General features: G+C 38.2%; 1 protein-coding gene across 4 annotated transcripts in view; it reads left to right on the forward strand.

The window, feature by feature from the left end:
* Window positions 1-11,746, forward strand: part of EVC2 (EvC ciliary complex subunit 2) — a 188,432-nt gene extending 176,686 nt beyond the window's left edge. For all 4 annotated transcript variants that reach the window (XM_072620198.1, XM_072620200.1, XM_072620199.1 and 1 more), the window contains 3 exons: window positions 4,658-4,854; window positions 6,859-6,960; window positions 11,023-11,746. In XM_072620198.1, coding sequence (XP_072476299.1) covers window positions 4,658-4,854; window positions 6,859-6,960; window positions 11,023-11,350 — 627 coding nt within the window. In that variant the 3' untranslated portion in view covers window positions 11,351-11,746. The remainder of the gene's footprint in view (window positions 1-4,657; window positions 4,855-6,858; window positions 6,961-11,022) is intronic.
* Window positions 11,747-25,021: the final 13,275 nt, after the last annotated feature.

The raw sequence follows: 25,021 nt of genomic DNA on the forward strand, positions 1-25,021 counted from the left end.
TATTTTCTTTTTTTATTCTTCTCTTGGCATATGGAATCTGATATTGCTCAGGTACTTTATGATGCAAAGAATAAGCGGTGCTGCTTGTGTACTTGGAATGGGAGAAATGGCATATAAATTCTAAGAAAAGTCAATTTGAGGAAACTCAATTAATCAGAACTTTTTTGGATCATTGATACTTTATGAAATATGGAGAGAGTATCCCATACTATTAAAATTAAAATTTAACTTTGAGAATATCGCATCTAGCACTGCCACTTTAATTTTAATTAACAAAAAAATTGATTTACTTTCCCTCCCACCACTTCCCGACACTAGGGAAAAAAGAAAAGAAAAACAAAACTGTTGGAATAAACATTCTCCCCAAAAACTTCCATTATTCATCCTAAGTCTATCCCTTCTCAGACAGAAGATGGGTAGCATACTTCATCAGTGGTCCCCTGGAATCATAGTTGGTCCTTGGTTTGATCAGAGTTCTTAGGTCCTTTCAAGTGGTTTGTTTTAACAATGTTGTCGTATAAATAATTCTCCTTCTTCTGCTTCCTTCCATCTGCATCTGATCATACAAGTCTTCCCAGGCTTCACTGCTCCTTTTGTCATTTCTTATAGCAGAGTAGTTTTCCATTATATCTCTATGCCATAATTTGTTCATCCACTCCTGACTCGATGGGCTCCATCTTAGTTTCAAGTTCTTAGCTATTAATAAAAGAGTTTCTGTACATATATTCATACATGTGGTCCCTTTGTCACTTTCTTTGATCTCTTTGCAGTATAGACCTAGTGTTAGTATTGCTGGGTCAAAGAATATGCATAGTAAAATAATCTTTTGGGCAGAGTTCAAAATTGCTTTCCAGAATGACTGAACCAGTTCAGCTGCACCAACAAGGCATTCGTATGCTTGTTTTCCCACAGTCCCTCTGATATTTAACACCTTTCTTGTATGGATGAGAAAATTAAGACCTAGGAAGGGAAAAAAAGTGCACAAATAGTGGTAGAGGAAACTAGGATAAATGATATTGGGATGATACCTTAAATTATATGCCATACATTGCACTTTTTCAAAATTGTATTAGAAATTTACTTAGAAAACCAACTTCTATTTAATATTTGCATTCATATAAGTACAAGTGCAACTCAGTATTTTACATTCACAATAACCATGTAATCATAACTGATGTTTCAAAATGGTAGTGACAAGGATAGCTTACATATGCATAATTCTTATCTTCAACTTAGTTAACCACCTCCTCCTTGTGGATCTAAGAATGGATTTTAGCTTTCCTCCTACTTCTTATGCTACCTGTCTAATGTTCATTCTCAATTTCCTTTGTTGGATTTTGATCAACTCCATTCGATGAACATTTATTAAGTTCTTACTAGGCACATATAGAGCACCTAGGTGGTACAGTGGATAGAACACCAGACCTAAAGTCTCAACTTCCTGAGTTCAACTATGACCTCAGACACTTACTAGCTGTGTGACTTTGGGCAAGTCATTTAACCCTGTTTGCCCCAATTTTGTCACTGTAAAATGAGCTGTAGAGGGAAGTGACAAATTACTCCAGTACCTTTGCCAAGAAAACCCCAAATGGGGTGAAAAGAGTCAGACATGACTGAAACAACTGAATAACAACAAAGGCACACAGACATTGGAAATAATAATCATTATAAATATAGCTCCTACCCTTCTATCATCTATTTTTTTCTGCTCAATAAGCATGAGTATCCCCTTTGACTTCTTCTTTGACCCTTTTAATTTTTTCTCTCATTCTCAATATTGTTAGTACTCTCATTATCTCCCATCAATTCAATTACTATCTCTATGCAAATGAGTCTCAAATCAATATATTCAGCCTTTATCACTCCCTTGTCCTTCATGCTTGATATTGCCTCCTAGTTGTCCTTGGAAGTATCTCCAATTCAACATTTCTGTAAAGGGACTCTCTACCTTTTCCCAGAGCTCCATCATTCTTTTAATCACCCAGGTTCACAACCTCAAATCGTCTCCACTTCCCTTTCCTTTTCATTCACACATACTCCTCTATTCATTTAGGTTGCCAAGTCTTATCGGTTTTAACTCAGCCACATCTCTCATCCGTTTCCTTTTCTCCGTTCACATAGACTGTCATCCATTTTCACATCCTTATTTCCCTTAGTCTAGATAACTATCATAGTTTAGTTTCTGTGCTTCAGGTCTCCTCTCTAACCCATCACCTGCATCTGCCATATTAATATCCTCATATTCCCATGATACAGGTCTGACCATATGACTCAAATTAAACTGTAAGCTCTTGGAGAACAGGGATCATCTTCTGCCTTTCCTTATAGCTCTTAGCATTATGACCAGCACATAGTAGGCCCTTCATAAATATTAGTTGGCTGACTGGCTCACCTATTCCCCAAATCATCAATAGCTCTCTATTTTCTCTAGGATAAAATTCAGTCTCCTTAGCCTGATATTTAAGCCATCTACAATCTGACTCCCGTTTACATTTCCAAATTTATTTCATATTACTATTTTGTGCACATTCTACATTCATCTCAATTGGCCTATTAGCTTGTACCTAAATTTGAGATCCTTTCTACCACTTTTCTGTCTTTGAACAGGCTCTCCTCTATTCCTGGAATCCCTTCCCTCCTCACCTCCACCTCCTAGAGAATGCCTAACTTCATTCAAGACTATAATGCTGTGCTTCCTCCTACATGAAGACTTTTTCCGAGTTACCCAGTTACTAAGTCTTTCTGTCTTGAAATTACTTTGTATTTCTTTATCTGTGAATATGTTAGAAATTACCAGAAAATTATAAACTCTTTTTAGGATAGGGATCATTTCATTTTTCTTGTCTTATATAGAGTATTTAGCATGGTACTACGGAAGAAATTTGTGATCTTAACATAATTCCCACATTATCTCAATTGATCTTCTTGATAACTCTGTGATGTACATTTATAGAAGTATGATTATCCTCCTATTATGGATTTTTTTAAAAAATTGATGCTGATTGAGGGAAAGTGACTTGCTCAAGGTCAAAGCTCAAGTAAGCAGCAGATCAAGACTGTAAACTCGATGTCTTGCTTCTCGGTACATTTAGGATTGCTCAGATCCCTTCTGGAAATTATAAAGAAGGATACAAATTTCAGCTCAACCTAAGAAAAATGCTCTAAGGAGACTCACTTCTCTCTCACTGCAGGTGATAGAGCAGAGGCTGAAATGATTTCATGTGTTAAGGATGTTATAGAGAGGTGTGTCTGGGAGTAAATATCCCTTGACATTCCTTCTAACTTTAAGTGTATGAGACATTGGAACTTCCTGACTTAAATTTCTACTGCATCCTAAATAGCTCCAAGTATAGCACTGGGACTATGGTACTATGTACCATATTATTATTTTGTATACATTCTACATTCATCCAAATTGGCCTATTAGCTAGCCCCTAAATTTGGCATTCCTCCTCGCATTTTCATGTCCTTGAACAGGTTGTCCCCCATTCCAGGAATGCCTTCCCTCCTTACTTCTACCTTGCTGACCCATTATAGAAACCTACTAAGGAGCATGACCCATGAATTATACTTATACATATGGATTTTGTTGTGGGGGGAGTTCCAATCTGATAACTCCATGGTCTGCTGCCTTATCATGACTTAGAAGTGATTCTGTGTTCTTGAAAGTCACAGGAATCTACTCTAAACAATAGCACATTAAGACTTTTTGAGTATAGACCTAGCAATGGAATGGGTATCTTTTGTCAAGAAACTATCATAGTTATATGTGGATAAGCTTGGGATCAGAGGACTGGTAAATGCTGGTTTTGGTCACAACAATTCATGAAAATTGTTTATAAAGTATCGTGTCAAATGGAAATGGAGGTCACTAAGCCATATACAAGAATCCTGGTGGTTCAACCATTGACCTAGATTATCTATATTTTATTCTATTTTTGTTTATTTTGTTAAATAATTTTCCCAAATTCATTTTAATCTGGTTTGAGCCTCATTTGGGAGTATTGTGGATTGCATGTGGCCCATATCTGATACCTCTTCTATACTAAAGTACAGTTGGAAATAGGGGGAGTTGTGATTTAAATTAGCAGAAGCAATATCCAAACCATATTCAAGTGAGCTATTTTCATATAAGAAAAATATTCTTTTATATCTTGTAAATTCTGCAAGTTTTGATTCTTTTAACTGAATGTTGTTTGTTATAAACCAAAGCTTGGTTCCTTTACTCTAGGCAGTACTGGGCAGAGGGAAGAACTAGGAGTGATTGGCAATGATGGAAATTGTCAAAGGGACACATTTTGCTGACTAAGCCTTATGTGTGTGTGTGTGTGCGCACACGTGTGTGTGTGTGTGTGTGTGTGTGTGTGTGTGAGAGAGAGAGAGAGAGAGAGAGAGAGAGAGAGAGAGAGAGAGAGAGAGAGAGAGAGAGAGAAAGAGAGAGACACAGAGACAGAGACAGAGAGACAGACAGAGAGACAGAGAGAGACAGAGAGACAGAGGCAGAGATCTGAGGATCTAGGAAAGTATTGGCAGGGCTGAACTGCTAAAACTTTCATCACTCTGGGAAAAAACTTATAAGGCCCCAAAAAATTAAAAACTGCTCATCGCGAAGGTTGTGAACTGCGAGCGTTTGAACTCTCTCCATTAACTCCACCAGGAGCTGCGATTGGCATCTTATTTATCCAAACTGACAATGGTGCCAGTGGGGATGTTGCACAGGCTACTGAATCTGATGCTGCCTTCAAGTTCACAGACAGAGCTCCTCTCTGTTCTGGATGCAGTCAGCGATAAGTATGCAGACAACCTCATTGAAAGTGACAACAACGAAGTGCCTGCAGACAGCAGTATAAAGAGGTGAGCTCTTTGTCAGGCTTGGGGGAGGATGTATGGTTCAGGGAAGGTGAGTGAAGTCAATTGCTTTAGGGAAATATGTGTATATTTCACTATGAGATGTGTTTATAGGCATGCATCTTTAGGTCTCTTTTAAAAATTAATAAGATTCAAAGCTGCATGGGACATTAGAAATCATCTAATCTCCTCCCCCAAACCCTCATCATTTTTTCAAAAAAATAAAACAAACTCAGAATTTAAGTAATCTAGTCAAATTTACATAAGCAGCAGAGCCAGGACTAAAGTCTTAGGAGCAGCAAGGTGGTGTAGTGGATAGAGTGCTGAGCCTGGGGTCAGAAAAATGACTCTTCCTGAGTTCAAATGTGACCTCAGGTACTTCCTAGCTGTGTTATCCTGGGCAAGTCACTTAACCTTGTTTGCCTCAGTTTTCTCACCTGTAAAATGAGCTGGAGAAGGAAATGGAAAACTGCTCCACTGTCTTTGCTAAGAAAACTCAACGTGAGGTCACAAAGAATCAGACACAACTGAAAAAAACCGCTGACCAGTAAGTCTCATCTCCTCTCATTTTACAGATGAGGATATCAAGGCCAATAGAAATTAATTGACTTTCTGGTAGTAAAGAGCAGAGCCATGATTTGAACTCAGATCTGAGGTTACTCATTCTACTGAACTCCATCACCTCCCAGTTTTCTGGCTCCATGTTCTGTGATCTTTCCACTCTGTCATTTGATTTGGCATATATGCCTTTCTAATTCCATTTAGGGCATGGTAGACATAAAGAGGTCATCTTCAATTTTTAAATTTTGTTAACAGTTGAACTAAATTGACTTATTGGGTGTAAATAGACTGCAGAACATTGCCACTAGTGACTCGTCGGCCAGAAATAATATAAAAGACAACATACAGACGTGTGGCTAGAGAAAAAGTCTGCCATGAGAATGAGGTTGGTTTGAGAAGTAACAGCCCAAATGTTGTACTGGATTCCCTGACTGTATTGATTTAGATGCAGTCTCTAGTGAATGGCGTATGTATTACCAGGAGATTATGAACTCCTCTTAGGGCAGGGGACTATTCCATTTTCCTTGTTCCTTATATAATAACTAACATAGTGAAAGCATCCTTTGGTACATATAGTATAGCATAGTGTAGGATTAATGGCCAACATGAACTAGAGTCCCATAAGGTAAAAAAGGCTTGCATGGGTTATTATCCACTACGGTGGAAGAGGTACCCATGGCTCTCTTAGATCCACCCAGGTATTGAAGTATAATAATTTAGTGAACTTAGCGATCAGTGTTGCTTTAAGTTTTAAAAGACATTAACTTTTGTAATTATAGTTGATCCTTCTGTCTCTTTAAGGCTCACCTTAATCTTTGCCTCTTTTATTAACTTTTTTTGACCAGGATGGTAAAATCTCAATCCCAGAAGGGATACTAGAACCCTGTAGTTTGGTTCTTATTATACCAGAAAGGCAAGTAAAGCACAGTGGACACAGATTTTTAGTCAAAAGACCTGAGTCAGAATATGGGTTTTACGGTTTATTCCCTGTGTGACCTGACTTCATTTGACCTTTGGAGTCCTTAGTTTCCTTATATGTAAAATAAGGAGACTGGCAGGGGTGGGGAACCTGGGGCCTCGAGGCCACATGTGACCCCCTAGATCCTCAAGTATGGTCCTTTGACTTTACAAGTTTGGACTCAAGGTGCAGCACTTGAGGACCTACAGGGGCACATGTTTCCCCACCCCTGGTCCAGGTGATCTGTAAGGTCCATTCTAACACTTAGTCCAATGACCCGTTCAGTTCTTTATCCACTAGCCACATGTTTTCAGAAGAAATTTTAAGAGGTAAGGAGGACAACCAGTCATCTCTGCATGTGCCTTTGTATTTGGGGGAGATCAGTGGCAGATCTAGCTATTATGTTTTCTCTTCAAACTAATGATTGATTATTTTTCAACTTAAAATACTCAGACCAGAAAAATGTTAAGATTTCCCTTTATTGCTTTTAGGAAGCACCAGGAGCTGTGGGAAGCTTTGGAGATCAAACTAAGACAAAATCTGATCAGCACAGGATTAGAAAAGACATTTTCAGCTCAGCAAAAGAAAGAAAGGTAATGACAAGCTTTCAGAATTTCCAAAAGGGGGAAACTAATCTATGCTGCTGCCTGTCACCTGTTCTCACTTCAGAAAGTTGTGGATGCTGGGCTTGGGTGGAAAATCTTTATTTAGAATAGAGGTCCTTAAACTTTTGTGTCATGGTGTCCTTTGGCAGACTGATGAAGTCTATGGATCTCCTTTTCAGAATATATTTTTGTTAAATTTACAATTTAAAGAAAAGTTTCATTTCAGTTAGAAAACAGTGAAAATGAAGATGCCATTTTCGCCATCCAATTTCATAGACTCATTGAAATCTATCTACAGATGCCTAAGGGGGTCCATGGACACCAAGCTAAAACCTCTAATTTAGAGCATTGGTGAACTTTAAGTGGATACAAGAGTCCAGTAACTATTTCTTGCCTCTAATAATGTGCCCTTACCTATGTCAACTATTTTAATGATTATTTTGCTAATAGAGTGCTTTAATAGGTGCATATAAAAAAGGCTTAGGTTCACATAATTTTCGGATATTTCATTATTCTAGAATGGTAGAGGCAGGGAATGGTTAGGCATAGCATATCTGAATTTCCACAAAGAATCTGATGAAGTCTCTCATGCCATTCTTGTGTACAAGATGAAGAAATGTTGAAGCTGTATACATTAGATGGATTTGGAATGGTCTCTATGTTCAAACAATGCAGATTAATGAATGGGTGATGTTAAGGATGCAAATTGGTGATTATTATAAGATATCTAGCCCTGTGACTTCATCAGTATAAGAAACAATTAGTGAGGAAACTACCTCCACAGATGCATATTGGAACTATTCTGTTATCTTACTTAGATTTATTGAACTCATCCAAATCAGCCAACTCTTGTCATTTCTACATCTTCTACACTTCTAGCTTCTATTCCCGTCTCTCTCTTCATATAGCCACCACCTTTGTACAAGCTTTCCTCACCTTTTTTATAATTAATTTATTTATTTTTAGTTTTCAACATCACTTCCATAAGATTTTGAGTTTTAAATTTTCTCCTCCTTCCCCAAGATGGTGTGCAATCTGATATAGGCTCTACTTACACATTCATATTAAACATTAGTGATATAAAGAAGAATTGGAACTAATGAGAGGAACCATGAGAAACGCTCTCCTCACCTCTTGCTGGCATTTTGGCATTGGCTTCCTCCTCTGGCCTCCTGCCTCAGTGCTCCCTTCTCCAATCCATCCTCCACTTAAACATCAAAGTGATTCATCTAAAGCCCAGCTCTGACCATGCCATTTCTTTACTCATTAAATTCCAGCGGCTCCCTATTTCTTCCAGGATCAAATAAGGGGCTCCTCTGTTTGGCATTTGAAACCCTTCTTAACCTGACCCCAACCTGCCTTTCCAATCTTATTTCACATTATTCCTCTTTGTTTACCCTGTTCAGCCATACCAGCCTTCTTACTGTTCTTCATCTCTGACACTTAACTTCTCCTCTCTGTGGTCTTACTAACATGGGCTAGACTCCCCTGCCTGGAATAGATTCCTCTCTCATCTCTCTCTGCTTCTTAGAATCCCTAGCTTCACTCAAGGCTCAGCTCAAACACCAGCATTCACACAAAGGTCTTTATTTTCCCTCTGGCTTATGAAGTTTAGTTTGTGACCAGAAATCTTCCAGTCTGATTAAAAAAAAAGTCCCAAACCGGTCTGTTAACACCATGCAAAGGGAATGACTTAGTGAATGACTGAATTTTTCCCTTCTCAACCAGTTGTTTCAGAGCCATTTAAACACAGCTTGTGAGCAAGTACAGTTGATTAAACATTAATCTTTGTTCCCAATTTATTCTGTCATTATCCCAAGAACAGATGTTGTTTGTACCCTAAAAGAATAAGCAATAAAAGCCAGATTTGACAAACGTTTTTCCTTCCCAAGTAAAGGGAACAAGATCCTCACTTTATTTCATATTGTTATATTATTCTAAGTCCCTCATCAGTTGACATTATTGTTTTTTATTGCTTAAAGCAATCCATGGCTCCATGGCTGACAGATATCCACTGTGTCACCCTGGGCCTACCTCCTGCTCCCCAGCCCTTATCAGAGGCCCTTGGGTCTCTTGTTCTGTGTTACTGTCCATCCCTTAGCTACATCTCTCCACCCTATTCTGTCCCTGGCCTTCTCTAGGGTTGCCCTCTACATTTCTTCTCTTGAACCATCATAGGGACCTACCTCCTCCATGAAGCCATCCCTGATGCCCACCACCTTCTCAGCTCAAAATGAGTTGTCTCACCTAAAAATCTGTCATAAAATTTTGTCTGGGCATTTCCTTTTACTTATCATACACTGCTACATAAATCCACAAGAACACGTTTAATTTCTCCATTAGGTTCCAAACTCCTTGAAGAAAGGAGCTTCCTTAGTTTATCTTTCCATCCTTAGTACCTAGCCTGAACATAACAGAAGCCGCAGACTGACTTGAAACGATAAGTATAGTCTTGAAGTTAATAACAATAGCAACTTCGATTTCAATAGCATTTTAAAGTTTACAAAGTGTTTTCCACACAACATCCCTGTCATGTAGGTAGCACAGAAAAGGAAGTATGGCGGTGTACAGAGAGCACCGAATGTAGAGTCAGAGGAAATGGCTTCCAATCATGACTCTGGACAGATTATTTCATCTTTTAAAGTTTCTTCTGAAAAAAAGAGCTTGCTAATGAATACACTGATGATTTTTCTACTACGCTTAGTTACCTCACATATAGGAATTATTCCATACATACACACGTGTGTGTATAGACACGTATAACACATGCATGTGTGTATATGTATATGTATACACATAAAAATTATTACATATTCCATGTAGTAATATATTACATATGTACTATATATTAGATTATGCCAGAGATACTGTAATATATGCTGTATTATATATATTATATAAATTATACTTCATTATATTATATATAATAGTATATTATATAAAATGTAGTATACATAACATAACATTATAAACTATATACATAGTATTTATACTATCCCATAATATATTATAATATGTTATATTATATATAATAATTGCACATATGTATATATAATTTCATATATATTTATAGACACATACATATTTCTATGACCTAGAAAAATGAGGGGATTGGGCTAGAGGGTCTCTGAGTCCTCTTCCAGTTATAACTCTCAATATAATAACCCTGTTTTTTATAATTCTGCGGTAGTTCTCTATGACATTTTTGAGTTCTAAAGCCTTAAATACGTGGACCAAGGGTAGATATGTTTCCCAGGAATGATGGTGATGGCGATGATGATGATGATGATGGCAATATAACTAGTATTATATAGCTCTTTAAAGTTTGAACAGTATTTTACAAATGTTATTTCAATTGACCTTCACACCAACCCTGGGAAATAGGTGTTATTATTATCCCTGCTATACGGTTGAGGAAACTGAGGCAGACAGAGGTTAAGTTTTTCCCAGGATCACAAAACTAGTAAGTGCATGAGGCTTGAATTGAACAAGTCATCCTGAGTCCAGTCCAGCACTCTATCCACTGGGGCATTTAGCTACTTCTGTATATCATATATAGGACATATACAGAGTAGACAGAAGGCAATCCAAGAGGGAAGGTACTTGGGAGGGGGAGAAATGGGGACACTAGGAAAGGCTTCCTATAAAAGATAGCTTTTGAGCTGCTTCTTCTGTTTAACTTATCCTATATACAATGGGGCACTGTGGCGTGGTAGATTGAGAAAGGACCCAAGTTCAGGTCCTACATTTGACATATACTAATCATATAAACACTTAACTTCTCAGAGGCCCAGGTAGGTCTCTATGAATATAAGTTATAACTGAGTTCCTAATCTGAATCAGTGGAGGAAATTTCTGTAGCAGGAATTCCCTACATGGATGGAATCACAAGTCCAAGACCCTTGCCCTGTCCAATCGCCCTCACCACACACACACACACACACACACACACACACACACACGCACACACGGAAATATGTAAATAATGTTTATTTCATTCCTCATGTCTTTTTTCTAAAGATTCTAACCCTATATCTCTTATTCATTTAGCATATTAAAGAAGACACATCTTCCCCTCATGGAGAGAGTAGCATTGTTCCGAAAAGGAAGTTTGCCAAAACTTTCAGCAGACTATGTCGGTCAGACCTCTGAAGTCCACATTAGAGGTGCAGAAATGAGTGACCTATTAAGCACAGGAGAGAAAGTCTTCATATTCAGAAATCTAGAAGAACCTGCCATCTCTCTTTGTGCATCATCAAAGAGAAAGAAGCAGAACTTTCTGAACTCCAAGAAGGCCTCCTTGAGTATCTCCACACCTGGGAGTAAAGAAGACAGGAAATTCTATCCTTCTGCTGAAAATCAGAACTTTGACCTCTAGATACCAATAAAAGTTTAAATACATTTGTTTTTTTGTATAACCTTACTATAAGTTGCAAATATGAAACAGACACACACAGAGCCATTGACCAAATTTCCGTTTTAATCTTTGCCTAGTTGGAATGAGGCTGAGAGTGGATTTTCCAGGGAACATTTGCTTTCTGGTGAGGCACCTTTAGGGCAAGGACAGTGGCAGTGTGCACGACTGAGCCTCAACAAATAGACTTGAGAGCCTCATCAATTTTCCTTGACATTTAGCCAGGTCACCTCTCTTGCATGTTAAGAGAACAGATCTATTGGACTGTTTGCTAAAGTGAGTCATGTTCCTGTGTTTATTGCAATATTTTATTTTTGTATAAATGTGGACCATTTTCAAATAAATTTCATTTTGAAACAAGCTATGGAGAAATGCTTCTGCCCATACTTTGAGCACAGATTCTTTTTCTTATGACTATCTGTTCACTGTGCAAGAATTAGGGTATTACGAATATGGGAGGAGTCCACGAATATTTTTCTGGTTGAACACATTTAACCACCATAAATAATGAGTTGTATAGGATGCTGAGAGGACTAGAAACCATACTTAGTGAATAACGTAGGAAAGGAAGTTTCTTAGCCTGGGGTATAAGAACTAATTTTTTTTATAACTGTATTTAGACATCTTTAAACATTATTTTGAGAAGAGGTTCATTGGCTTCACCAGATTGCCAAAGATTTTTGAGGCAAAAAGTTAAGAACTCCTGGATTATAGGAACTTGTAATATTTAGCCTGGAGGAGAAAAGAGGATGAAATGTGATTCCTCATTGTCATTCTAAGGACCAACCTCAGGCCAGAGCAAGTTGTTATTAATCTGTAAAACTCTTACAGTCATCTGTCCTTGTTTCATAAAACCTAGAAACGTAAAGAAGTACTCTATTTCTTCTTCCTATTTTTTCTCTTTTTTTTCTCTTCCTAAGGCTGGGTCCCTCCTCCAAAACTACTGGATCTCATCCCAAGGGTGGGAGAACATTTATTTATTTAATTGACCTACAAGATCATCTGGGTTAGAACATTCCATTTTAGAAAAATTAAAGGAAAAGAACATGTTCCTAAAACAGTTTGTTGGCTGGCTAGATGATGGCGCTTTGGTCTAAAGGTGAGGGTGCCAGTTATTCCCAGAATTTTGCCAGGCTTTATGGCTATATTTGGGGTGTCAAGTGAAAATTCCCAGGCTTTGCTACTCTATAATTCTGTGCTCTATATATTTGGTTCATTTTTATCTTTCATCTCCTTAAATGCTAATAAAGTAGTTTTGAAAAATCTGATATCTAAGGGAGTGATTAAAGAGAGAGAAAAGAAGATGTTTGCAGTTGGGCTGGGAGAATCTTAGTGAATTTGGAAGCACCTGGAGGCCAGACAGACCTAGATTCGCAGCAGCAACAGAGATAATGATGAGACCGCAACACTGGAAGCTTTGGAGTTGCAGCAGGCAAAACTCCCTGCTTTACAGAAAATAGTACAAAGAGAGACAGAGGAGAAATCACTCAGCAGAATTGCTTCTAGCTAGTCTCTCTTTCTAGGGTCGGATCTGCTTTACTATTGCAGACTGAGTACATTTAGTCTCCTCTTGCAAGCTATTCATTATCCTTAATGGAATTATGGTGCCTCAGTTGCATGGCTTACCCCTTGGAAGCCTCAGCAACAAGGCTAGCTCTTTTTCACTTGGAGTCATGATTGAATGAAAGGCCATTTCTTGTATGGTATACAGCCTTCACATATTCAAGATATATTGTTACGATAATGTAGATATTCAGCTTTGAGTTCTAACTTTGCATATATATTGCAGTTTCTACTTGGATAAATGAGGGTATTTGAATTTCTCTCTGTTGGTTTTAAAAAAACTAATAAGGATGAATGGTCTTCATTCCCATCACTGTTGAGCCATTTGCAAAACAGGCAATTCACCAATTTATGAACAGGTTGGATTCCAAAAGTTTGTTTTTGTACGATAGTTTTGGAATCCTCTTTCCGATAGAAACAATAAGTGGTGAATTAGTTTCACAGACGAGCCCACACAACCTATGAAGAGGCAACACTTGGGGCAGTGAAGAAAAGATCTAAGATGGAGTTAGGAAGATCTGGTTTCAGATCTCACCTAGTTACTTAATTCACTCATGGTTATGGGGAAGTCACTTCAGCAAAAGCGCCTCTGTTTCCTGGGAGCAAGAGGATGTTAAAACTTGCACTATCTACTCCATGAGGGTATTCTGAAAATAAAAAAGCACTCTATGAATCTTACAACAGCAGAGGAATAGGACTTATCATTATGCAGACCATTGTATACTGGATAGGACTAATCATATCAAAAACCTAAGTGGGATGAATAGAAGATTTCAATGGGGGTTTGAGATTACGTCATATGAATCCACTGGAGGAGAAATGGATGCTTACCAAGAAAAATGAAGATGTTGGGGGGAAATAATTATTTTCCCATATTTGGAGAGTTGTCTTATGGAAGGATTAAAGATTTAAAAAAATTAAAGAGGATTAGAGAGAATTAAAACAACAAATTTAGTGTTGAAAGAGAGCTCAATGGCCATCATTTGACAGATGAGGACATAAGACTAAGAAATTTGAAGTGACTTGCCCCAGCTCTTTCAGGAAGTGACAAATCTGGAAATGAAATCAAGGTGGGATGAATAAAAATCTAGGACTTGTTCCATCCCACTATCCTGCTATCACATGAGACACTGTACAGAGTAGATTTATGCGTTACAAGAGTACAAACTTGCTGACAATTAAAGCCATCTGTCAGTGGAATGATCCATCAAGACAAGTGTTGAGTTTGCTCTAATTAGAGGCATCCAGGCAGAAATTGGATGATCTCTTGCCAAGGATGGTATGGATGAGATATATACTTCAGCCAGAGGTTGGATCTAATGGTCATTGAGTTCTCCAGTTCTTAAAATATGACTGTTCCTTTTCATGTGTTCAGAGTTACAATTCCATGAGAATTTTCCAAAGTGATATCATGGCATCATGATTTCATTGGAATGGAAGAAGGAAGGAAAGGAAGAAAGTGAAAAAAAGAAGAAAGGAAGAAACAAAGAAAAACAGTATTTTATTTGATGTTGACCCCCTTATCCTCAGGGGCAAATGTTATTTATTATTACCACCATTTTATGGTTGAGGAAACTGAGGAAGGCATAGAGGCTAAATGACTTGCCCAGTTTCACACAGCTAGTAAGTACCTGAGGCTGGATTTGAATTCAGCTTAACCTATCTGTAGATCTGGAACTCTATGCACTGTGCAGTCTAGCTGCCTCCATGTGTTCCTAGAGTCAAAGCTCTGGCCAGTTTAGCCATGTCATAAAGACTTCAAGTTCTAGTAGCATATAGACTGAAACTGATGTCTGGGGTCCAGCCCCTGTAAATGCTGAGGAATTCATCCTCACTAGGTCACCCATAAGCAACAAATTATTTGGCCATAGCAACCCATAAAACAAAAAAAATCATAAATTGATCTTCCGTCCTTCCTGTATTGAGTGGCAGAAAAGGAGACAGAGAATGCTATTATCTTTAATATATTTATGATCATTAACTCTTGATACTCTAAATATGAGATTGTTTTTCTAGAGATCTGTAAGTTAATATATGACTGGAAGAAACAAAACATATCAATACCAACATTCTTATTATAATTAAGATAAAAAGATATGAGTAATTTGTAGCTAAATTGAAAGAGTACTTCAGAGGTTCTTTTCTGATAAAGGAGTTAGCAGTTGGGCTAAGAGACCAGTAAGAGTTCATATATAGTAAGAGTCTAGGTGAAAATGATGAATTCCTTATCTACACCATGTGAATGAAGAGAAGTGGTCAGATGTGAAAGAAGTTGGAGAGGTAGAATAGACAAGATTTGGTAGCTCAGTGGATATGTGGGTAAGGAACAGGGAAGAGTGAATGATAAAATAAGACTGAGAACCCAGATAGCCAGAAGGATGGTGATACGTTGGACAGAAACAGAGACACTGGAAGATGGACAGGATTTGAGATAAAAAATTGACATTTTATAAACTTAAATGTGAGCTATTTTATTTTTAAATTTATGGAAAACATTTCCATAACATAGTACAGTAAAAAAGATAAACAATATTTTATTTTTATTAGGGTTTTCCCCCTACACTTGTGATTTTATTGATGTAGGGAATTCCTAGTGAGAGAGTCCCCTCTGCAGATGCTAACCAGCTGCCCAGAACTCTGAGGGCTAAGTGACTCATCAAGAGCCACACAACCAGCATGTGAGAAGGACAAGACTTGAACCCATGCATCAACTCCAAGTCTAGGCCCCCATCCACTATACTATTCAGCCTCTGAGAGATACTTTATTAAGATTAAATTATTTTATTGTGGCATAGGGGCAAATCTGGGTTCTTGAAGTTGATGGCAGCAGAACACTATCCAAAAATATTTCGGAAAAAATGTTTAGGGATACTGTGTCTATTACCCAATGACTATGCTGGTTAAGTGCACAAAAGCTTGGTGAATTGGACACCAAATGATAGTTTTTACTCACAAATTCATTCAATAGTATATTAAAATACAGAGGTGTTAGTAGGTAGCTGTGTTGGTTGATTGTTGTCCTTAGTTTTTGAAGATGACCAAAATGACATCACCATGATAAAGTGAAGTTTCAGAGTGTTCAGCTGTTGTTGATCAGACCAATACAAGCTTGGAATGCTATACCACAGGTTGGGCACAGATAGTCCATGTGAATAATTGGGGTGGTTACTCCAAATTTGCGCACCCTACATTTATTTTGTGCTGTCTCAATTCTGCTTTCCTCATAGAGCATCCTTTCTGATGTGGATATGCCATGCTGAGGGGTCCTGTGCCAGTGTCTCCCATGTTGCATAGTCAAATCCAAAGTTCTTGAAAGAGACCTTGAGAGTGTCCTATTATCACTTCTTCTGACCACCAAGTTATCACCTGCCTTATGAGTTCTCCATAAAATAGTCTTTTTGGCAAGCATACATTTTGCATTCGAACAGCATGGCCAGCTCATCAGAGCTGCACTCTCTGAAGCATAGTTTGAATGCTTGACAATTCAGCTCGAGCAAGGACTTAGGTGTCTGGTACCTTATCCTGCCAGGTCGTCAGATTCTTCCTAAGACAGTTCAAATGGAAGCAATTCAGTTTCCTGGCATGGTACTGGTAGACTGTCCATATTTCACAGGCATATAACAAGGAGGTCAGCACAATGGCTCTGTAGACCTTCAGTTTGATAGTCAGTCTAATACATCTTCTCTCCCAAACTTTTCTTTGGAGCCTCCCAAACACTGAGCTAGCTCTTGCAATGCATGCATCAACCTCATTGTCAATGTGTACATCCCTGGAAAGTACACTACCAAGATAAGTGAACTTATTCACAGCATTCAGAACTTCTCCATTTGTTGTAACCACTGGTTCCATGTATGGGTGGTTTAGTGGTGGCTGATGGAGCACCTGTGTTTTCTTGTTGTTAATTATTAGGTCAAAATTAGCACGGACTGCAGAGAATTGATCCATACTTTGTTGCATCTGAGCTTCAGAGGCTGCATTGAGTGCACAATCATGTGCAAACAGAAAATCATGCACCAACAGTCCCTCTACTTTGGTCTTGGCTTGTAGTCTTTTCAGATTGAAGAACTTACCATCAGTATGGTAGTTGACCTTGATGCCATGTTCATCCTCATTGAAAGCATTTGACAATATGGCTGAAAATGTCGTACTAGAAAGTATGGGATAAAGCACACATCCCTGTTTCACTTCATTGGTGACTGGGAAGGCATGAGAACATTGTCCACTATCCAGAACCCGGGCAAACATGCCATCATGAAGTTGATGTACAATACTGATGAACTTCTCTAGTCAACCAAATTTTGACATAATTTTCCATAAACCCTCATGACTAACAGTGTCAAAGGCCTTAGTCAGATCTACAAACATTGTGTACAGACCGCGATTCTGCTCCTGGCATTTCTCCAGGAGTTGTTGGGCAGCAAACACAATATCAACCATTCTTTGACCCTTTCTCAAATCACATTGGCTCTTAGGTATATGACCATCTTCCAGGTGAAGGATCAGTCTATTAAGAAGGACTCTAGCAAGAATTTTGCCAGCAAGATCCCCCTGTGATTGTGGCAGGACAATCTGTTCCCTTTACCTTTATAGAGATGGACAATGGAGGCATCCTTGAACTCCTGGGGGATAACCCCCTACCTTGTAAATTGCACCTGGAATAGAATCAGCACCAGATGCTTTGACACATGAAAGGAGTCTAATGACCTTCAAAACCTCTTCTTCACTTGGAAGTTCAGCTAAGGAGAAATTGACTTCAACCTGAGGCAGTCAGTCGCATCAGCATTGATTGATGATGGTCTGTTGAGAACACTATGGAAGTGTTCAGTCCATCTCCCTAGGATCATGTCCTTATCACTAATCAATGTGGCTCCATCAGCACTGAGTAGTTGTGATGTACCATAAGTTTTTGGTCCATAAATAACTTTCAGGGAATCATGAAAGCGCTTTGGATTGTTTCTATCAGTATAAAGCTGAATTTCATCTGCCTCCTCACTGAGCCAGGAATCCTGTATCTCTCTAAGCTTTGCTTGCACTTTGCTTTTGATGAAATTAGAGGTGGATGGACTATCCTGATGGTATGTCCTGTGGAGTTTTTGTTTTTTGTTTAGCAAGTTCTTGTTTTTTGTTTAGCAGCTTCTGAATTTCTCCATCATTTTCATCAAACCAGTCTTGGTGTTTGTGAGTGTTCTGACCGAGATGAGCAAATGCAGTACTGTACACCAAATCTCTGAAAGCTGCCCATTCCTTTTCTGCTCCATCGTTGTCAACTTTCTCTCCAAGTTAGTAACACCTTCACACTCAGAGAAAAGTTCTAATTTGTAGACATTAATTTTTCTGGTAGACATTTTGCCTTGGGAGCAGCACTTTTGATGACTGAGAATAATTAGGTTGGAAAGGATAAGTCTATGATCAGTCCAGCACTCCACACCACACATTGCCTTTGTCACTCTCACATCTTGTCTGTCTCTTCTCCTTACAATATTGTCTATTAGAGGCCAATGCTTGCTGTGAGAATGTGTTCATGAAGTTTTATTGCATTTAAGCAAATGGAAAACAGAGTTGGTGATAAGAAGGTCATATGATGCACAAGTCTTCAGCAGTAAATGACCATTGCTGTTGCTGTTTCCAAGTCCATTTCTCCTAGGATTTCCTGCCAAGTCTGGTAGTCTCAGCCTACTCTAGCATTAAAGTCACCCAGAATTATAAGCTTGTCTTCTTTTGGCACATTGATGATAAGGATCTCTAGGTCTTCATAACATTTTTCTTTGACCTCATCCGGGCTCGTCATGGTGGGACTATAAGCACTGATGATGGTGGCATGGGGTTTTCCTGCAAGTGGCAATCACATTGTCATGAGCCTGTCATTCCATTCCTTTTGGCAGGCATACCAGCTTGCTGACTAGATTAGTTTTGATTGCAAAATCCATGCCAGCTTCATGGCTCTCCCCTTCACTGTACCCACTCCAGAAAAATGTGTATCCAGCTCCAACTTCAGTAAACTGGCCTTCATTTGCCAATCTTGTTTCACTCTGGGCTGCTATTTGGATGTGATATGTTTTGAGTTCTCTTGCAACAAGAGCAGTTCTTTCAGGTCTACTGGATTTTGTGTTGTCTATTAGTGTGCACACGTTCCATGTGCCAATAGTGAGTGGAATCATCTTTGGAGATGTTTTTGTACATTTTGTACATTTTTTGTGTTTCGACCACATAGTGGGATTCCCTGGTTGTGGTAATCAGGCCAGCGCTGGGTAAGCAGACAATGTTTAGGGCACCTTTTCTAATCCCTTTTCTCATACCAGGAAGTGAGCTGTGTGACCCTTAAAAGGCTGCTCAGACACCCAGGGAACTGCTGAGTCCCGCTGCTGCTTTCAGAAATGACCGTATGGTCTGGGCCTCCTGTGTGCAGGGTTGTGACTGCAGCTCCCAGTGTATCTGCACCTGCTGCTTTATCACTTGCCTGTTGCCACAGGTCTTTGAGGCATAATAGTAAAATGGTATGGGTGATGGCTTTTGATTCATGTATAAATTGGATTTAAGTGAGGCAGAGTTGCACAAAGCATCATCCTCACTCTCTCCTCCAGAGTCATCATAGTCCAGTGGTAGGCTGGCGATGGCTCAGGATGCAGTGGATAATCTTGGTATCTTTAGTATCTAACCAAGCTTTAAGTGCTCCACATCATGTGCTTCATCTGCCTTCATGGATGTTGGAACAAATTGTTCTCATCCACCCATGCCACCAGAGAAGTCTTCACATGCTTTGGTCGACACCCCCCTACCTCACCAGTGAGTTTGAGACCCCTTACCCTCAACCTGGTTTGACCTGTCTGCTGAACTGGTTTACTAGGGCATGACTGCTGCGCATGCTGCAGTTTCTTGGAGTCACAGGTGAGAGTTAAGTGGAACAGGTGAACACCAAAGGTGAAAAGAGCCCTGAAAAGGGCTTGGCAGCCATCACACTAAAGGCACTGTTCCTCCCTAAATGCACCCTACACCCCAGCTATGTTAGTACACAATAGTGAAAAGACATAGATCTATGAAATGCTGAAGCATTGCTATAAATTAAGCTAATAACAATCAGAAGTAACAGATATTTGTATAATGTTTTGAACTTTGCAAATCCTTTTAAGCATATCATTTCACTGAAGTCTTCTAATAAGAAATCTATGATTTAAGTAATAAAAGTATTATTATTACCATTTGACAGATGAGGAATCTGAGGCACAGAGGTCAAGTGACTTGCCTAGAGTCACACAATCAATGCGTATCTTAAGCAGATTTTAAACTCTGGTCAGTTTGGGTCCATACCACCATAATGAGATCCTCAGAAAACCAAAATAAATGGATGCTCTACAGGGGCTGTTCTCCTCTGCTTCAACTCACAAAAAAGTAAGGGGAATCTAGACCATGTAACTAAGAGGTATAAAAAAACACTTCCTTATATTTCTTTTTTTTAAAAAAAACAATCAAATATCCCATGCAAAATTAGAAAAAAAAGAAAAAAGTGGTTCAGCAAAACCAAACAATACATAGTTTCTGACAATATGTGTGGTTGTATTACACCCATAATCCCTGACCATTGTAAGAGAGAAAGGGAATGTGATTTTTTTCCAACAGGAAAGAGATGAGGGAGATGATCTAGCCTACCCCTTAATTTTACAGATGGAGAAATTAAGGTCACCCAGTTAAGTGGCAGAATTGGGATTTTAATTCAGGTTCTTCACATCTAAGGCCAAATGGTGCTGCCATGAGAATACAATGTGTGTTGGCTCAGATTGCCCCATGTCTGCTTGGAAGGTGAAGTATCTTCCAATTCTTTGAAACCTGGGGGCACCCACCTCTCTGTCTCATACTGTGACTTACAAAGCATTCAGACCTTCGTTGATAGCAAGGTCGAAAGTTCGTATTACAAAGGAGAACCAAGGAAAGGGTTACTGTCCCTGAGACAACCCTGCCCCCTTTTATCCAGGCTTTAAATTTTAGTATATTGACCCTTCCAAAATGAAAAAAAAGTTGAAAAGAAATAGCATCATCATTTTATCACTGCAGATGAGAAGAGATGCTCCTCCCTTCTCCAGTTCCTCCTAAGGATTTGATAGTGCTTCATTGAATTATCTGTTGTTATTCCTAAAGACTCTTCTAATAAGAAGAGCTGTAGTACATTATGGTCCTTGTGTCCTGAGAGAGCATGAAATGTGGCAGAGAGATAGATATACATATAGAAGAAGAGTTGCAAAGGGGTAGGGGAGAAAGAGAGAGAGAGAGAGAGAGAGGTACAAGGGAATGAGAAAACAGAGATATGGCAGGATTGGGGAGAAATGGACAGAGACACAGTAAGAGGAACAGAAAACGGAGACATAAGTCAGAGGCACAGATAGAATATGTATATATATATATATATGAATAGAAACAGACACACAGACCAACAGAGAATCTATAGAAAAAAAAGAAATATACAGAGGCAGAAACAGAGTAAGATTAAGAGACAGCATGTAAGGGTTACCCTGCCTTGAAGCACCTACTGGGCTGCTTTGTTGTTTTGTTTTCTTTTGTTATGGGGTTTGCTGGGATGCAGGATGAACTCCTAAAGAGCTAAGATTCCCAGTATCTCCTTTTTCCATATGAAACTGCTAGTTAGCTAAACAAAGATGCTCACACTGTTGAAAACTACTCAACTGACTGTAACACAAAGGATGCTGAAGACCATATTAGATCACTAGGATTGTCATCAAGTGCAACTTTAAAATTTCCTCTGCTGCTTAGTCAGCTTTAGAATTGACAGTGTGAGGAACAGCCTGGGGTGCGAGGGCTGGAGAAGATATAGTTGCTGGCTCCTAGCCAAGCCACAACACTTTTTACGGAGTGTGCCAAGCTGTGTCATCAAAATGTACTCAGGAACAGACGATCTCAGCATCACCAAATCATCAGAGTAGAAAGGGACCCCAAAAGTCATCAAATCCAATCCTTATCTGACAAAAGCCCCTCTAAAATAATAACAAATGGGAAACATGTTTCTCCTATGTGTGGGAGACACTTTATTGGCATGTCCAGTAGTGTTTTACTATTCTGAAATAAATTCTCTTTACAGAAAACACAGAGGTTACAGAATTACTAATTGTCACTAAGTTACAGAATAATCACAGAGATCTGGTTTTCTCTGCACCTTTTAGTCTCTGCGAAGATATTACAGCCTATAGAGGATCATTCACAAAATCTGCCTATGAAACATCTCTTGGATGCATGTTCAGATCATGCTCATATAATTTTTGTAGAGATAGGAAAGTAGGTACATGGGTTGGTGGCTTTTTTATATTTTGTATGACTATATATAAGTCATGATATACTGAGGTCTCTGTAGAACTAAAATTTAATAGTCACACAAAGAACAATAGTGAAGCACAGGGTGCACTTTAGCAGCTGGTGACACATTAATAAAGAACTGTGTGGAAGAAATGTTATTAAGGATGGTATCAGAGAGATATGTAACTGGTAAACCAAACAGGCACTCCCTTCGGGAGAACAAAGGATAAATAATGGGTGGAAAGCTGTCTGTCCCATGGGTGTCCACTTCACTCAGCATCTGCTGCCCTGCTATGTTACAGCTCTACAGAACAAGGATGCCCCTCCCAGGTTAGTCTCAAGTCTAATGTCATCACCACGCTGTAAACTGACCTTTGACTGATACCACCTTCTTCAGTCTCCTCTCTCCTCTAATTAAAGAGATTTGTCCCAATGCCTTCCTTTACAGACACTGAACTTTTGGGCTCATTCTTCTGCTCTGTATCTACTGCCCTGCTTGCTTTCAATTCCAAGGAACAAGATGGCATCCAAGCACCCTCTGGTCTCCCCTTTCCTGATTCCTTGTGTGTACTGTCCTCCCCTTAGATCGTAAGCTCTTGAGGGCAAAGACTTTTTATTTGATGTATCCCATCACTTAGTACAGTACCTGGCACATAGTTGGTATTTAGCAAATGTTTATTGGATTGGATTAGAAAATTTAGAAAGATATATAGAGAAAGATCCCCAGCACATTGAGAAGAACTTCTATGTAGAATTTACAAGATGACATGGACAAGCAGGGATGGGTCTAAATCTTCACCAATGAAGAAAGTATAAACACTGATGACATTATAATTTCTTCAAACTATCAAAGACAAATCATGCATAAATTCAAAAGTTCATTCAATAAAATATATTGTGAACAGATGCTAAAAGAGTCGAATCATAAAGAAAAAATTTTACTATAACATTATTTGTCATTGCAATACCCTACAGATTCAGAGCTTGACTGAACTTTTAGAAGACATCTAGTCCATATCCCCCTATTATATAGATATGGCAATCAGTGCCATGGAGAGAAAGTGACTTGCCCAAGGTCAACTTGGTTGTAGGTGCCAGAAATAAGACTCAGATTCATATACATTAACTCTAAATCCAGTGCTCTATTCATTAGGCAACTCTAACACACCCATGTAAATAATACAACAGAAATGTGTTAAGCACCTGGGCACTAAGCTAGAAGAAAGGTTTGTATCTTTCTAAAATTAATTTTCTTATTTGTATGTGAAATAAATATAAGCATATGAAGAACTGGGGAGAGCTTGAGATCACAATGTAGAAGCATTTCTGATTCTGTGTTTATCTCATCTAGGTCAGCAAATCAAACCCTATCTAGATTTTATTTTGTCTTATAGATTTCTAGGAAAGCAATTTCACTTTGTGTGTATATCTACATACTTTATGCAAAGCTTCTAAAATCAGATTTCACCCCCCTGGAAATTGTATTTGTTTAAACTGCATTTCCTACTGATGTGCTTTTTTTTTTTTTTGGCAAAGACAGAGTTGTAAAATCATTTCTTAACTTTGAAAACACACTTTTTTTCTTCTTGCTAGTCTTCTTTGCATGTGGATATGGTTGTTGCTATTAATGCAGAAAATCCTAATTATTCATGAATAGAATTTGTAAACAGCTGAATCACATTTGGCTACTGCCTTCACTATCAAAAAGGTTTTTACTCATTGCTTTTCAAGTATGTTCTTGATCTGGCCTGCTTGAAAGAATTATGTTTTCTCTATAAAGAATCAATCTTTTTAAAATATTTTACATTATAAAAAAATCAAAGCCAGATTCCCATTTATTTTGACATCTCATATGATTTTTGTATAGCTCTTACAAAATAACTGAGTGCAAATAGATCAAAGCTTCGTCAAAATTTGAGGTGTATAGCACACATGAACTACATTACTGAGATAATCAGGAGCAACTGAGATGTTTCACAATTGGGAATGACAGATCGACTATGGCATATCAATGTGCCAGAAGACTAGAATGTAAATAAGTTGAATCAGTATGAGGAAAATAAATATATTTAGAAAGATCTATATTACATAATGTGAAGGAAAGAAAATATCTCCCAAAGAGATCACACACTGACTATAACTATTTTAAGGGAAAAAATAATATACATACATATGCATATATATATTTAACTAGATGTGGAAAAAATTTAAAAATGAAATTACTACAAAATATGAGAGATAGAATATGAGCTCCTTCAGGGCAAAAAATATTTCTTTTGGTCTTTATATTCCCAGCAGCTAGTGCAATATCTGGCAAATAGATCATAAATACTTGCGATTGTTAATTTAAATGGGAGAGTAAACATTAAAGAACTACGCAAAATATGAAGTTATATATTTTGTATGTTGACACTCTTTTACTCGTATTGAAATAGTTGTAAGTTGTGTTTGATAAGTTTTGTTGATAGCATTCATAACAACTAATTAGAATAAATGCATAGTAAAAGTAAAAAAATTTTAAAAATCCTAGTCTGTAATATTCTATTGCTTTGGTGCTGACCGGTGTTAAAAAATCTCAATTATTTAGGTCTATTTTAAAAAATATTTTATTTTTTTAAAATTACATATAAAAAAATTATTTTTTTAATTTTGAGTTCCAAATTGTCTTCCTCCTTTGCATCCCTTCCCTCACATTGAAAAGGCAGCAATTTGATATAGGTTATGCATGTACAGTCATGCAAAACATACTTCCCTATTAGTCATGTTGTGAAAGAA

The sequence above is a fragment of the Notamacropus eugenii genome, chromosome 6 (assembly GCF_028372415.1).
Source record: "Notamacropus eugenii isolate mMacEug1 chromosome 6, mMacEug1.pri_v2, whole genome shotgun sequence".
NCBI lineage: Eukaryota > Metazoa > Chordata > Mammalia > Diprotodontia > Macropodidae > Notamacropus > Notamacropus eugenii.